The following is a 14,782-nucleotide window of genomic DNA, read 5'->3' as shown; positions in this document are numbered from 1 at the left end:
ATATTAATGCACTCCGTTTCTTATGACTGATTATTTCTAGAGAATAATATGTCTCCCTAGTTATTAATGTTGCTTTAACATACCAGAAGATTTCCACTGACACAGATTATTCAGTATGACTTTAATATGTACATACAATTAAGATATTCGTCTATCTGGGTTTCCAACAGAGTAAACAAAGTATTAAATTCACTTATTAAAATCTTCACTTTTTTTCTATATTAAATATTTTAGACAAAATTTTACATAAATATTTTTATATAGCAGCCATGTCATAATTATTCTCTCAACACAACCACATTGTGAAAGAAAAGAAACATGTACTTCTTTAAAGGTAACTAGTAATTACTGTCACTATGTTTCAAGCCCAAGATCTACAAAACACATGTAGAAAAGAATAAATCAGAAAGCAGTGGATGAAATTGGAATTTAAGCTCTTTAGAAATCACTTTCTGCTGCTTTCAGTCATGGTGAATATTAGATTTTGTGGTACATACCCAAGGGCTCTCTTTGTTGTGATGGTAATTCCAGGTCATTAGAAACAGGCACTTCTTCAACAAGAAGTTTTGACAGCTGTGTCCCATGATACATAACCTGTACAAACAGATCTAAATCACTAACTGGTCATTCTAATTACTTTGTGTTTTGTTTTGTTTTGTTTTGCCTTCCTGATAGGTGACAAATTTTCACTTTTCTTATAGTATTGAGTTTATGCATATAATAGTCTAATCTGTGTCTATCAATATCAAGCAGTAATTCTGCTTATTTGAATTCTGACTGACAAAACATACTTTATCTGCTAAGCCCTGTAAACCATGCCACTGTTTTTGCAACATTTGTCCCTGACACTCTGACATTTCAGTAAGATTGCTCCTTTTTGTTCTCTTAACTACCTTTCAGCTTTTCCTGTCAGTCTCTTAATCATTTTTAAAACTAATCTTTAAAAGCACTGAGAGCTTACAGAGTGGGCATTCCACAGTCTCTGAACTAGTTCATCACTGTATATCTGCTCTTTTTCTGGGGTTATGTACCTCTCTGTTTGGGGTTATGTACCTCTCTGTTTGCTGCTCATTCGTTCACAGTAAGAAGACTTTACAATTTAGGCTTGTACTGTCTTCTGTTTTAAGAACTAAGAACTAGAGGTCCTAAATGGTGAAAATATTTTCTAACTGCATTTTACCTTCTGAGTTAGAGATTTGTGGAATTTGTTATTCCTATTTATTAGTATTATTTCAGAGAGTAAAATCAGGCCTACCTTGTTCCACACATATTTCCATGTCACAGAAATATCACTTCCTAATAGGTCTTTAACCCACTGAACTGGATTCTGAAGTATTTTGTTTTCACTTGTTTTGATCTTGCCATTCTCTAGGAGTGTGGCTTTATGACTAAATTCCTAAGAAATAAAAATTAAGGAGGAATTTTTAATTCATAAATCAACAAATCTAAATTAAAATCCTAAAAATATGGGAAAATAATGAAGGATGATATAACTGCAATGTTGCAGCTAGCTTGTTTTTTCTCAAAAAAAAAAAAAAAAATCATTGCCACTATGTAGCATAAACTGTGATACATAAGATAAGAGGATCTATTCCAACAGAAGAAGATGTTTTGGCCCCATAGTTAACACTGTCAGAGGACAACTCACCCTAGGTTTGAGATCAAGTTCATTTTAATAACAAGTGCTTGTCAGAACAGTATTTCCACTTTATTTCCTCTTAGACATAACAGAGCTGTGAAGAAATTAATTTGCAAAAGAGAACTTAGGAACTCAAACCCCAGAAAAATGTAACTCGAAGTCAGTCTCTTAGCTGTGTGGAATAAATCCATGTCACAGTACAATTCCAACATTTCAACATTTCAAAGATTCAACATATTTGCACAAAACTTTATCTACATCAAGAGACATTAAAAGGAGAAACCTGACAGCCTTACCTTACGCAAAATTAAGTATAAAAGAATTTATTGTTACTGTCTCTTTGGGAGACTAACACAGACCAGTTCTGAAAACTTAAATGCACCTCTGGAAACATGGCTTACAGTTGTTTACAGATCAGTAAGTTATGGTTTTGTTATACTGGTCTTGTTATACTGGCTAACGCAGCAAAAATAGTTGTTGATTGGTAGATTGTTGATTGTGGACTGTTAGAACTTGCTAACTTTGCCTAGCATGCACGAGGTTAAACAGTCACAAAAGGAGAATGATCCATCAGATTCAACTACCTTCTACCACGACAAATGGCTTGGCTCTCTGTCCGTAAGAACCTAAATGAAGATGTTTAACCCAAACATTCTGATGAACACTAAATCCAGTTTACAGGCTCATAGCTCACAACTGTAACTATAAAGAAGGGAACTTTACTGATCATCACTTCTTTGCAGTGCAACGGATACTGGCTTCTTAACTCCAATCTCTACAATACTCACTGTCTTCTAAGACATAAATGAGTGCCATTTTCATTCTACTAAAAACCACTGACTTCTGTAAACCCCCAACATCAACATTTTAAAATAGGGTTATAATTCCTCACACCTACATGTATCAGGCTGATATCATAGGTAATGGTCTTCAGATACAACAGTAAGCATACCAAATTCTTCATCCTTGAAATTAGTCATCTTGGGGTTTGGAGGAATATTACATTTCCTTCAACAATATGAAGAATGTGTACAGGACTCAGTGTAGAGAGCTGTAACTTGCTAACACTGTCTTATGTTACTAATCACAGTAACACTCCAAACAGCTGCTCTCAGCAGAAAAGCATTCCTGAGCAGATTGTAGGTGCATAAATGAGGGTCTTTTCTACATTAACTATACCTGATTAGCTGAAAAGAACCTTTCATATTTTAGTCAATATGTTGCCCTGGAAATCAACTAACTCACAGCTGGGAATTCAGTCAATAATTCCATCGTTTACTCAATACAAAGCCAGTTCCCTGGCAGCTGTCTTGCAAATCTGCTTTGTATTTGGAAGCACGGGGGCATGTTTTTATATTAAAAAGAGGTTGATTTTACTTTTACTTTTTGAAAATGTGGTTCGCATCAGACTCCAAAACCAGCTGGCGTGTAAGCAAGTAATTTTGCATGCTTTCAGGTCTGCCATGGCACAGTGAAATCCTTAGTGTTACATTAATTTATTTGAGGGACCTGACAGTTGCTTCAAAAATCACATAGTCATAAGGACTTTAACGTACCCCCTCCTTTCAGTCTGAAAGCTGGGTATTACACAATGTAGACCAACTAGCAATTCCACCCTGTTTTTTAGCAATAGGAAATACTAAGAAACCAATAATGCAAAGTTAAGCACAAACTTTACATATTCAGTGTTTTGGGCGTTAAAGCCATGGGATAACAGAATACATTATATGTAGCATTTTCCCTCAAAACACATAAAAAATTATCCATAACTAATGCATAAATTTTTTCACTACCAAAAGCTGAAGATACAGACTGCTGTTTCCCCATTTTAGTGTTTTTTAATTATTTGCTAATATTAGCATTATTCTATCTCAACAATTACCTGCAGTTTGAATTCTAAAACATTTTCTCCTGGCTTAATCCTTCCCAACTGAAGAAGATCTATCAACTGAAGCTTCTTCTTGTTTTTTCTTTCATACTTCACTTGTTTTTGTTCACATTCCTGATAACTATAGCCCTGGGAAGATTTCTTACTAAGGCTTGCTGGATAATCTGTGTTTGCTGTAAGATCTGTAAGCACTAAGTTGTCATTAAATGGGTTCTCACTGCACTGAAAGATCATTTTCTGCAGAGTATTTGGAAAGTTCTCTGTGGATGTTGACACAATTACTTGCTGGTGCTGCTGCTGGAAAACTTCTTTCTTATTTACATATCTGTGTAAATCCTCATCTGTAAGAACCTGCTGACAGTCACTGCCTGGCTGACAAACATTGTTATTGACAACAGTGCTTCGGGCTTCTGAAATATTTAATGTGTTGGTCACTGAAGTGGGATGTAAAGACTTGTTTCCTTGCTCTGCAACTGCTACACAATCAATGTTATTTTGCTGTGAATTCTTTGTTTCAGTAGTGGAACCAGCAGTTTCTGAAGACACAGTCACCACTTCTACAGCATTTGACATAGTATTGAAGGGGTATTTTCTTATCGTCTTTTTAGATGTAGAAGTATGATCGGAAACCTCTTTGCTTCTAATTGCTTCTTTATTTGCTTCTCTCTCAGCCAAGCAGTTGTTTGGATGTTGGCTGCATTCCTGAGCTGAAAATCTATTTTCTAAAGAGAGATGTGCTTCTACTCTGTTTCCATTAGGCATGCTGGCACCAGGCCCTGTATCAGATATAACTACATCAGGATGCATGATTTCATCAGCAGCTAAACCTGGTCCTTTACCATTTCCATAGGAAAAAACTGTGTTTGAGAATTGGTGCTCTAACTGTGCTTCTCTGAATACTTGCTTTGTTTTTCTGTAATTTTGTATTTTCTGGACTAACTCCTCCTGGTTTTGGGCAACAGTCAACAGACTCTTTTGCCTGGAAGCAAGGTTAACTACTTGTTCCCTCAGTGCTCCCTTCTTAAAAGATTCCACTGAAGCCCTACAGAAAATTAGAAAAGTCACATTTAAAGACCCCGTAGTTACTATGAACAGAGAACAAAAACAGTATAACATATGTAACTCACTAAAAACAAAGTAGATTTCCAAGGACTATACCAACATTTAAAATTTGAACAACGTATAATCATGTATAAAGTTTATGGTTCGGATCCAAGGTTTCATACAACAAACTGCATAATTCTGTCTAGATGTAGCATGAAAGCACCAAAACTACAGAAAAAAAACTTATACCACCCTTCACTCCTAGAATCTAACCTGGGTCTCTATTACCATTGGCCAGCCTTTTATCATTGCAAGTAGCGATGGTTCATTGAATTCAAAGCCTTTGCAGCTCAGGTTTGGAGCCTTTTACAATGAGCTTAGAATGAATTTCTAAAGGAAGCATGGAAGTACTACAAGACATTTTTATGGTCTTCCACTGTAAAACATTTAGTGAACACCAAAACTGTAATAATATCACATGACCATTCAGACAAAAGCATTTTAGGAAGCTGTACGTCAGTTTGGAAATCTCTTTCCCTTCATCAAGTCTTGCTTCCTGGTTGAACTGGTCCTGGTTGAGCTGGTCTCCCTGTAAGACTCTTTCCAGGGATTCACCTCCTGATAGAAGGGAATTCCTTGTTTTCCCACTTCCTTTGGCACAAGAACCACCAGCATGGCCTAATACTCTTTTCTCCTCATCTCCCCTCATGAGACAATTGATTGCACCATTGCTCTGTCTCCTTGCTGGAAAGACAGAGGAATACCACGAAGTATGGGCAAAGGAACAGCAGTGCAATTTGCTTTTAACTCCACCCACAGCAGAGATGCCATGCAAGTAACACTATCCCAATCCGAGAAAAGAGAGGCTGTAGAGGGGATCAGGACAGAGGTACAGCAAGACTAGTTCGTACAGAACAAGGACAGATAAATAACAATGTGACTGTATTGGTGTTCCATTCTGACTGTGGTACTGCTTGCTGTCATGTGCTTAGCATCCATGATTTGATCAGTGTATCAGCATATCATTGATCACTGATATTAGTAAGTCTTGACAACTACAGAATACCACAGAAGCCTGTGAGGCTCCACACATTTTTCTAGCACTGTTTCTCTGGGAAGTTTTGTTGCTTTATTGCCAAATAGGCACAGAAAGAAGCTGCAACTGAAGAGAAAGTACAAAGCAAAGATAGTGCAACTAGAATGACAAAGGCAAAGCAATTTACAGCCACTGACAAATACAGTGCTTTTTTCCCCTCATTTTTCTTAGGTGAGAGAAACATTTTAATATCTTCAAAGGAACATACTGAAATAGAGAAGTATACATGTAAGTAGTATCTCTCCCTGGGCCAACTAAGTGAATAACAGAAAGATAAAAAAACATGATGATGCTTCCACATATTCTGTATATTCATATCTTGAGTGGCAAAAGCTTATGTTAATTAGTTTAAAATAAACTTTATACCATATAAATAATAAAAAGGAAATATAATGTAATTTGGCTCATTACTGTTGATGGACAGCTGTTGCATTAGCTGCAGGGTATCTGCAATACCCAGAAATTTTTATCGTTTTTCTCTAGAACAGTTTAATTCTCATTATTAGAAGACAGATAAAACTGTGAAAATATTAAATTAATTACATTGCCCTTGTTTTTTAATTCAGTCACTAGCTTGTTCACAAGGATAGTTTGGAACCCTAACTTCTCTTCACATAAAACTGTCTTTCTTTCTCATATTTTACATATTCTGTGTAATTTACCTCTTACTGGAAGTAACTGAAGCCAATATCGATAAAGACTCAGCAAAATCTGAATGAGGAGCACGTATTTTTGCTTTCACACTACTGTATACTTCTAATTACATCTATCAGTACTGCTTTAAAGAATTCCTGTAAATATAAACCTTGTATTCCACGTACCTGTATTTTTTAGCAAGGGCATCCCTTTCTGTCTTCTGTTTTGCAAACATTTCATTCAAAGTATTTTGTATCTGACACAGCCTTTGGACATACACATCTGTCCAATATTTTGATATAATCAAAATTATGATGGCAATAAGAATTAGAAAATAATAATAGTAATAACATTTTTGATGTAGCAAATGCACAGCTAAAGTACAAACATATTTTTACAGCATAACCTAATACAGTCATTCACATTAAAAGCTATTTACAAGTAGAGAATTTCCAAAGAAAATGCTCCCAGGAAGAACTAAACACAAGTTCAATTTAAACTGAAGTAGTCTGAGTATCAGAAAATTTTGAGGTGCAAGTGCCTAGCCTAGAAAGTCATTATGAGAACAGGACAGATTAAAGAACTGCCCTGTGGCTGGTAAGAACTGAAACTTTTTTGAAGTTTATTTGTGTTGCAAGGAGTTGCATAACAATAACGGTATGTGAGGCTCCATGCAGAAGTTACACAAGTGTAAGAAGGTAGATAAAACATTCGTATTTTAGTATTATAAAACAGTTTGATGAGTTTAGACTGATCTTAGTTTAATATATGCTAAAAACATATGTATCACAGTCCTACATACTATCTAATACATAGTACAAGACAAAATATGATTAGAAATTGTCACATTTGTTAGCCATATTTTTCTGAAATAAGAGGAATGATTAAAATTTCTTCTCTATATCTCTTATTTTCTTAGACAGATATCAAAAAGAGAGCTCAGAAGTCATGATCAGGAGATACCACTGGAATAATACAGTGAACATATAATCTCATTTCTAAGATTATAAAAGAGGAGATATGAAATCTCCATTACCACAGAAACTGGATAATTATATTATTAAAATTGCATTTATGTTTCCAATAACTTACTTCACAGTATCTACCAGTACTCATTTTTTTCACTAGAAAAAATATTAAAATACTACTGTTATTAATCATAGAATCACAGAATGGTTTGTTGGAAGGGACCTTAAACACCATCTAGTTCCAAACCCCTGCTGTGGGCAGGGACAAATCCCACCAGACCAGGCTGCCCAAAGCCCCATCCAGCCTGGCCTTAGACACCTCCAGGCATGGTGCATCCACAGCTTCTCTGGGCAACCAGCTCCAGTACCTCATAACCCTCAAATGTAAGCTTAAGATAACTTAGTAGAGAATTTGAATCTATTTTTTAGAGTAAATTGTACTCCATGTAAACACCTTGATGGTTTTATTCTATGCTGTAAATTTGTCAATATAATCCTATATTCTTGTTCAGTCTTGAGCTTCTCCACAGGCAGTAACCATGATTTTATTTAAGAGGTGCTACATTATTAACGTCTTAGTCAGCAGTCTATACCAATCATCATGTTCATTTCATTCATATCCCTAAAGAGTAATAGTCTGATACTTTTCTTTTCCTCATTTATGAAATTGCATAGATCTTTGTTTCAGCCTTATCATGCACAAAGCTTTAACATGCATACAGATTTCTGCCTATCATATGTCTCTTTGTCGAACATTTTTCAAGCAAATATGATTTTAATTAACAGCTCATAATCCGTACATTTGACTTGGAGACTACAAATCTGCACAATTCCATATTTAATATTTGCTTTTGAAGGTATATTTTAAATATAATTTGAAAGCTCCAAGCTATTTTCAGGGAAATAAATAAATAAACAAAACTTTCTTTTCTGTGAGGAAGCAAAACTTTTTAATGTGCATGATCTGCTGCAAAGTACACAGTCCCATCTAGCTGGCAGAGGCAGCTGGAGAGACTCTTTTGTCAAAAGTCTTCCTGCAGCAAGCTTTGCCACTTAAACAGTTGTGGCACAGACACAATATGCTTAAACAGCTATGCAGCACCAGCATCATGATGTTTTAGGAAGTCAGGGTCACTTAGTTGTCTCTTGAGACTAATCTGAACTGAGATTTGATAGACTAAGACAAATTACACCTCCAGGCACCAGCATTTCTGAAACTGCCCATCATCAATAATGTTTGCCGTATTTTTTACCCTCATAAATTATTTTAGGCTCCTGAAAGTGCATTTGCACGAGAATGAAAATGCTGCATCCATTATTTTTTACTATTACAGGCACATATTCCTGATCATGGAGGGGCTCCGAAAGAATTTCATACTTGTCACTGACCAACAGCGTGCATTTTTATCTGATGATCCTTATTTATATGATTAAGTTGATTTGAAACATATAATATTTTCATGCCTCCAAGTGGCATGCTTCCCTTTTTTATTATTACATTCATTCTTTTGTAAATGGGAAGTAAAAGGGAAGACATACAAGGAGCGGCTGAGGTCACTTGCATTGTTCAGCCTGGGAAAGAGCAGGCTGAGGGGAGACCTCATCGCAGTCTACAGCTTCCTCACGAGGGGAGCGTAGGGGCAGGCACTGAGCTCTGCTCTCTGGGAACCAGCGATAGGACCCAATGGAATGGAGTCGAGCTGTGAGAGGGGAGGTTCAGGCTGGATATCAGGAAGAGGTTTGTCACTGAGAGGGTGGTCATGCAATGGAACAGGCTCCCTAGGGAGTCAAAGCACCATAACCTATCAGAGTTTAAGAAGCATTTGGACTATGCTCGCAGTCATATGGTCTGAATTCTGATTTTTGGGTAGACCTGTGTGGAGCCAGGAGTTGGACTCAACGATCCTTGTAAGTCCCTTCCAACTTGGGATATTCTATAGTTCTATGATTCTATTCAAGTAAATACACTTATCTGGGAACTGCTATTAAATTCTTATTGTCAAACTATATATTCCAAAGGAGATATGTAAATACCATTACTTGTTACTTGCAATACTATTTCTAAAGTGATGATATTAGATATTTACAAAAAATAACTGAAACAACTTGAATTTACATCAACCTGCATCTTTGGAAGTTCTCAGTTCAAGTAGCAACAGTTCTTTCTGCTTCTTTTTGGTATCTTGTATGGCTACAACAGACTCCTGTTAACAAATACAAGAGTTATAGCAAGAAGTAGGGTCAAATGCACCATATCCTGCATGGCCTGCAGGGTAAGTACTGGTGGACTCAAGTCATTCCAGGTCGGGAGCAGCTTCTGTGAGAAGGTCATGGGGGCACTGATACAACAGATACACATAGTACTAAAGCTATGCTCTGCAAGGGGCTTTCACAGCCTGGTTTTGCCCAGGAGTTCAGACTTGTCTTTGCTCAGAGTCCCACCTCTGAGTGCACTGCAGGGATTAAATAGTGAATTTCACCATGAAATTATCACCTAGACAACATACATATAGCATATGGGTAAAACATAAAACTTGCACATAAAACTTGTGCAAAAGTCTTTGCTGGTGTTTTAAACAAAGATTAAACAATTTCTAAATGCCTTCATTATGAAGAAAAATCATTACACTTTCAAAGAGCCATTTTGGAAATGTATTGAAAAGGCTCAGGATTCCTCACCTTTTTCTATTCATATAAGGAATAAAAAATATCTATATGTTGTCTACTATTTGCAAAATAAGTATAAATACATGGAAATCATGAACTGAGAGAAGTGATAATCCACAAATTTATTATTTACTGAGCATCATACTGTTCTTTACATAGATTCTAATGTTATTCAGACATTTTTATGTTATTCAGTCAGTAAATGATGCTATACAGTACTACACTATGAATCAATGTAACAAAACTCTTCTATTGTCCATACTCACCACACAGGATTTCTCATTCTGTCGCTTCAAAGCTGCATCATCATTTTTGCAGCACTCAGAACAACTTTTTGCTCTTCTTAACCTAAGACAGTTCGTCTCTTTGCAATTAAAAAAAAAAAAAAAAAGAAGAAGAAGAAGAAGAAATATAATTAAAAATGAAAGTGCAGGAGGAAATTGCACCATAGGTTAAATTAGCTCACACAGATTACAAAAATGTAATGTCAGATCATACTATAAAAAAAGATATCTTGTATATGCAAATGAGATTGGTTTTAGGCAGCATAGTCTTTAAAGCTACAATTTAAAAAAAAAAAAAAAAAAAAAAAACAAAACACAAAGGTCCTGTAAAAGAAAGTATGGAAGCCAATGAAAATCTGAAGAGCCAAATATGTCCTTATTCCTTAGATTCTCAGGAGGAAAAAAAAAAAAACAAACAACATAGAATCACAGAATCACAGAATCACAGAATTTCCTAGGTTGGAAGAGACCTCAAGGTCATCGAGTCCAACCTCCAACCTAACGCTAACAGCCCTCCACTAAACCATATCCCTAAGCTCTACATCTAAACGTCTTTTGAAGACTTCCAGGGATGGTGACTCCACCAGCCTATTTTCTGAAAATAAATAAATAAATCCTAATCAGTTGTTAACAGAGTTAAACATACCTGTGCCAGACAGTATGCAGCTCTGCAAATCAGCAGCAATCTAATGCACAGTTCTGCACTAAGACTACAGACCCTAGGATTTACATGATAATCCTATTTTTTACATTACGAAACCAACATACCTGTAACCTCAGCAGTTGCAACAGGAAGTACAGAGTCCATAGCACCATAAGACTTAAGCAGTTCTTTCATTTCATCATCACAAGCTTCATCCAAAGCACTTTTCCCAGAACTGGCTCTCTCACAGGGATTTGCTCCATGCTGTAGTAGAATCCTGGCTGCCTATTACATATTATAATTTGTATTGTGATTATTCTTGATGTAGAAGTATACCACAACTAGCTATGGTAAGCCACGAGTAACAAAGGTGCAAATAAGATACCCTAAAACCTGTTACACGTGTAGAGCCAAGTTCTTTGGGCTCTTATTTTATCCTTCTTTCTTTACAATAACAAATTTTAAAAGGACAACTTGTGAATCACTAGAGTAGACAGTAGCTACAAAACATCCTAGACCTAAATAATAGAAACTGGTGAATTTTATTGTGAACAAAGAGCAGAAAAGTGTTTTTTTGTTGTTGTTGTTGGCAGTGGTGGTGGTTTTTTTTGTTTTTTTTTCTCAAGACATTTAATAGTTTTTTGTCTTTCAGCTATGCACTCTGATTTCTTCTCTAATTCAAAATCACTTATACATCTGCTTACTTTTAAAATGTGGAAAAGAGATTAGTGGCATCTGTGGAATCATTTCCCTTTAAAACTGAGCTCATATGAAAGCATTGAGGGGGCCAGAGGTTGGATAGTAAAGAATTTTCATACATATGATTTCTCATTTTTAACACTTCTAATTTTCTTACATTGCAAATATTCAGAATACTGTTAAATACCAAAAGAAGAACACCCCATGGAATTTCAAAATCCGTGGTGCTGCCTCTAAAGTAGTGGCATAATCAGTCATAACCTTCTCTATTGGTTTTGCCCACAAATACTGAATAATAGTTTGCATGTTTTCAAGAATCTTACTGACAGTTAGGTACCAGGACTGTGAAATCGCCTCCTTCATATTATCTTGCCTCACAGAGAAGATAAATGGGATGCCTCACAGAAAAGATAAATACAACAAAAAATCAGCTCTTTTGATGGAAATAGAGGAGGTACGTTTGAGTCAATCTGGCATCATCTTTCTATGCTCAGTTCCCTGGAACTCACTGTGCCAAAACAACATTTTATTTATTTGTTTGTTCAAATAAAAGGCAGACATTTGGCTGAGCTGGAGGAGTGTGTTTTACCAGTTACACATGGATACAAAGCTGCTTCCACAACTGTTTTCTTACTTTGCACATTATAAACCCCAAGTACATGCTTGTAAGGAAGTCCCAGCCTACATTTGGGACTCTCCAGTGTGGGAGAACCCAAATGCATATAGGCCACATTCCCACAGACAGTTATCCCAGTCACTACCCACTGTGTGCCACCCCAACCCATGCTTTTCCTTACACTAGCACAATTCTTAAACTGGCTCAAGGGGCTAATCTAAACTAAGCCTTGTTTTTGGAGGATTAGTTTTCCATTTGATCATCTCCCTGAACCAGTTTTATGCATGATCACTAAAGAGCTCCAAACTGAAGACTGGCCATTGGCAGGGACTTTTGTAAGATACATGCAGTGTCAAATGCTCTTAGAAATGTATCCCCTCCTTTGTCTGTTGAATAGACTTCAACATCTCCTCTACAGTCTTAAAATGAAGTTGAACTTTGGATGGATTTCCTTAACAGTAAATCGAAATATTTTTAAATGGGCATCAAGCAAATATTCATGGTTCAGAAAGATTTACAAAAGTGAAAAATTATGACAATATATTTTTATATTGCTTTTTGAATAAATCTGGTATTTTCTTTGGTTATTGTGATACTTCTTAACTTGTTATTTACATCGTGTAAAGAAAAAAACAAACAAACAAATAAAAAACAAATAAAAACCTTCACCACCACCAAAAAATGAGCAAAGCCTTCTGTTTTAAAAAGCAACCAGTTTTTCATTAACAGGTGAAGATTTTCTTCTTTCCCTAGCCTACAAAACATCTCAGATCTCTTAGTCAGTATTTTGTCTTCTGAAACATCTTTACAAATCCTGTATGTTTCAATAGGAAGTGTATTCATGAAAACTTAATTAAATTCTTCTCATTAATTTTCTAAATATCAAAATATGGATGTGTAGGTGTACCAGAATTATTCATTGATTTTTGGTCGAATCAGGCAAATATGTTTGCCTGAAATGATTAAATTTTTGGAAAAATCCATCGTTTGTCTTTAAATATGATTTTCCTTTAAAAATTATATTTTGAGAGTTAAACTATGCTTGCTTTAATCTAATTTAATGGGAAAATTATCTAACTCAAAACACATCTATAGAATTCAAATTTAGAATGCTCAATATTTCAGTATTATTTTAAAGACACCCAATTTGTGGGAGAGAACTATTTATTGCTTATGAACTTTGCTGATTTGTACACTGGACTGAAAATGTCAATTGATTGTACAGCTTCAATTGTCACTACTGAAAAATAATAATTATTCTCATTTTCATCAACTCGAAGAATGTTGATTTATTTCCTAATTAATATACGAATTAAAATATTTATTTCCTAATTAATATACTAATTAAAATACTAAAAATACTAAAATTGTATTAGTAACTTTGACTTTTCTTATTTAAACCAGCATTTTACTTTGCTGGCCCACTCCTGGACATCAGGTTTAGGTAGCATAATTAAAAGAAAAATGTACCTCCAAATAATTGCCAGAAACAGCATCATGTATGGGCAAAACACCATCCATGCTTCTGCTGTTAACATTAGCACCAGCTTTCAGTAATTCTAAGATCACTTCAGTAAAACCACCATTGGAAGCTTCATGAAGTGCTGTCCAACCTAATCAAAGCAAGACGACATGGATCTGATTTGGAAACATCCACACAAATCATTAAATAGCAATTACACAATTTTGCGGTGTTTGCTTTAAAATACACATTGGATTATTATCTTTAAGACTAACTTTAAACAAAGAATCACCATACTAATATAAATTATTTCCTGTGTAATTCAGCTTACTTCAGCGAAAACTGTATCCAGCATTAGCTAGAAAAATATTTTTTACTTCTCTACTACACCACTAGAAACAATAGAAGATACAAACAAAAAATGTTGAGTAGAAAGAGTAAGAAATTTATATGATTTTTACCCTTATTTCCCAAGGAAAATTTCCTAAGGAAATACGATTCGTGTGATTGTGCTTCACAAATGAGTATATATTCATCAAGAGCATCAGCTCCCTCTGAACTTCCCAGGCCACTGGTCTATTCCAGTCAAATTTAATAGAGGCTGTAGGTCTCACAGTTACCAACCTTCCATACGCTCTCTGACAGTGTGCTCTTCAACAGAGGAGCATACCCTGATTAATGTCCCTGCTGAGGGAAAGGCTGCATTTGCTCCATTCCGCGGCACAAATCCAGAGGTTCACTGACTGCTTGAACTGACTAAATGACTTCCTCCCCTCTTCTCCTTTACCCATCTGAAAAGTTTGGAATCAAATACTAAAGTAGACACACTTACCCTTACCAGTAAGCCCACACATCAGGAGAGAAGAAATGAGTTTAAAGTAGTCATAAATATAAAAAATAGAACAACTCTCCACAGTTTGTCACACACCCCATCACTATAAGGGCTTCGTATAAATGCTGTATGTGATAAATGTACGTGTGCATGTATGACTTTATAAGCACTAATATGCAGTCATAACAGCACCTTTGCTCTGCTGAACACTATATTTCCAAGAATTAATATGTCTTATTTGTAATTGTTATAAAAACATTTGAACAAAAAAATACAAACTGTGTTTATTTAATAAATATGTAACACTA

At 35.5% G+C, this 14,782-nt stretch overlaps 1 protein-coding gene across 1 annotated transcript in view; it reads right to left on the bottom strand.

Moving 5' to 3' along the window:
* Positions 1–3,500: 3,500 nt before the first annotated feature.
* LOC116500537 (ankyrin repeat domain-containing protein 31-like) overlaps positions 3,501–14,782 on the bottom strand; it is a gene marked incomplete at its 5' end in the record, with an annotated part of 29,100 nt that continues 17,818 nt past the window's right edge. The window contains 4 exons of the mRNA XM_032205616.1: positions 3,501–4,569; positions 5,087–5,315; positions 10,991–11,150; positions 13,651–13,793. Coding sequence (XP_032061507.1) covers positions 3,501–4,569; positions 5,087–5,315; positions 10,991–11,150; positions 13,651–13,793 — 1,601 coding nt within the window. The remainder of the gene's footprint in view (positions 4,570–5,086; positions 5,316–10,990; positions 11,151–13,650; positions 13,794–14,782) is intronic.

Source organism: Aythya fuligula, chromosome Z, assembly GCF_009819795.1.
Source record: "Aythya fuligula isolate bAytFul2 chromosome Z, bAytFul2.pri, whole genome shotgun sequence".
Taxonomy (NCBI): Eukaryota; Metazoa; Chordata; class Aves; order Anseriformes; family Anatidae; genus Aythya; species Aythya fuligula.
This window is presented reverse-complemented; position numbering and strand designations above follow the sequence as displayed.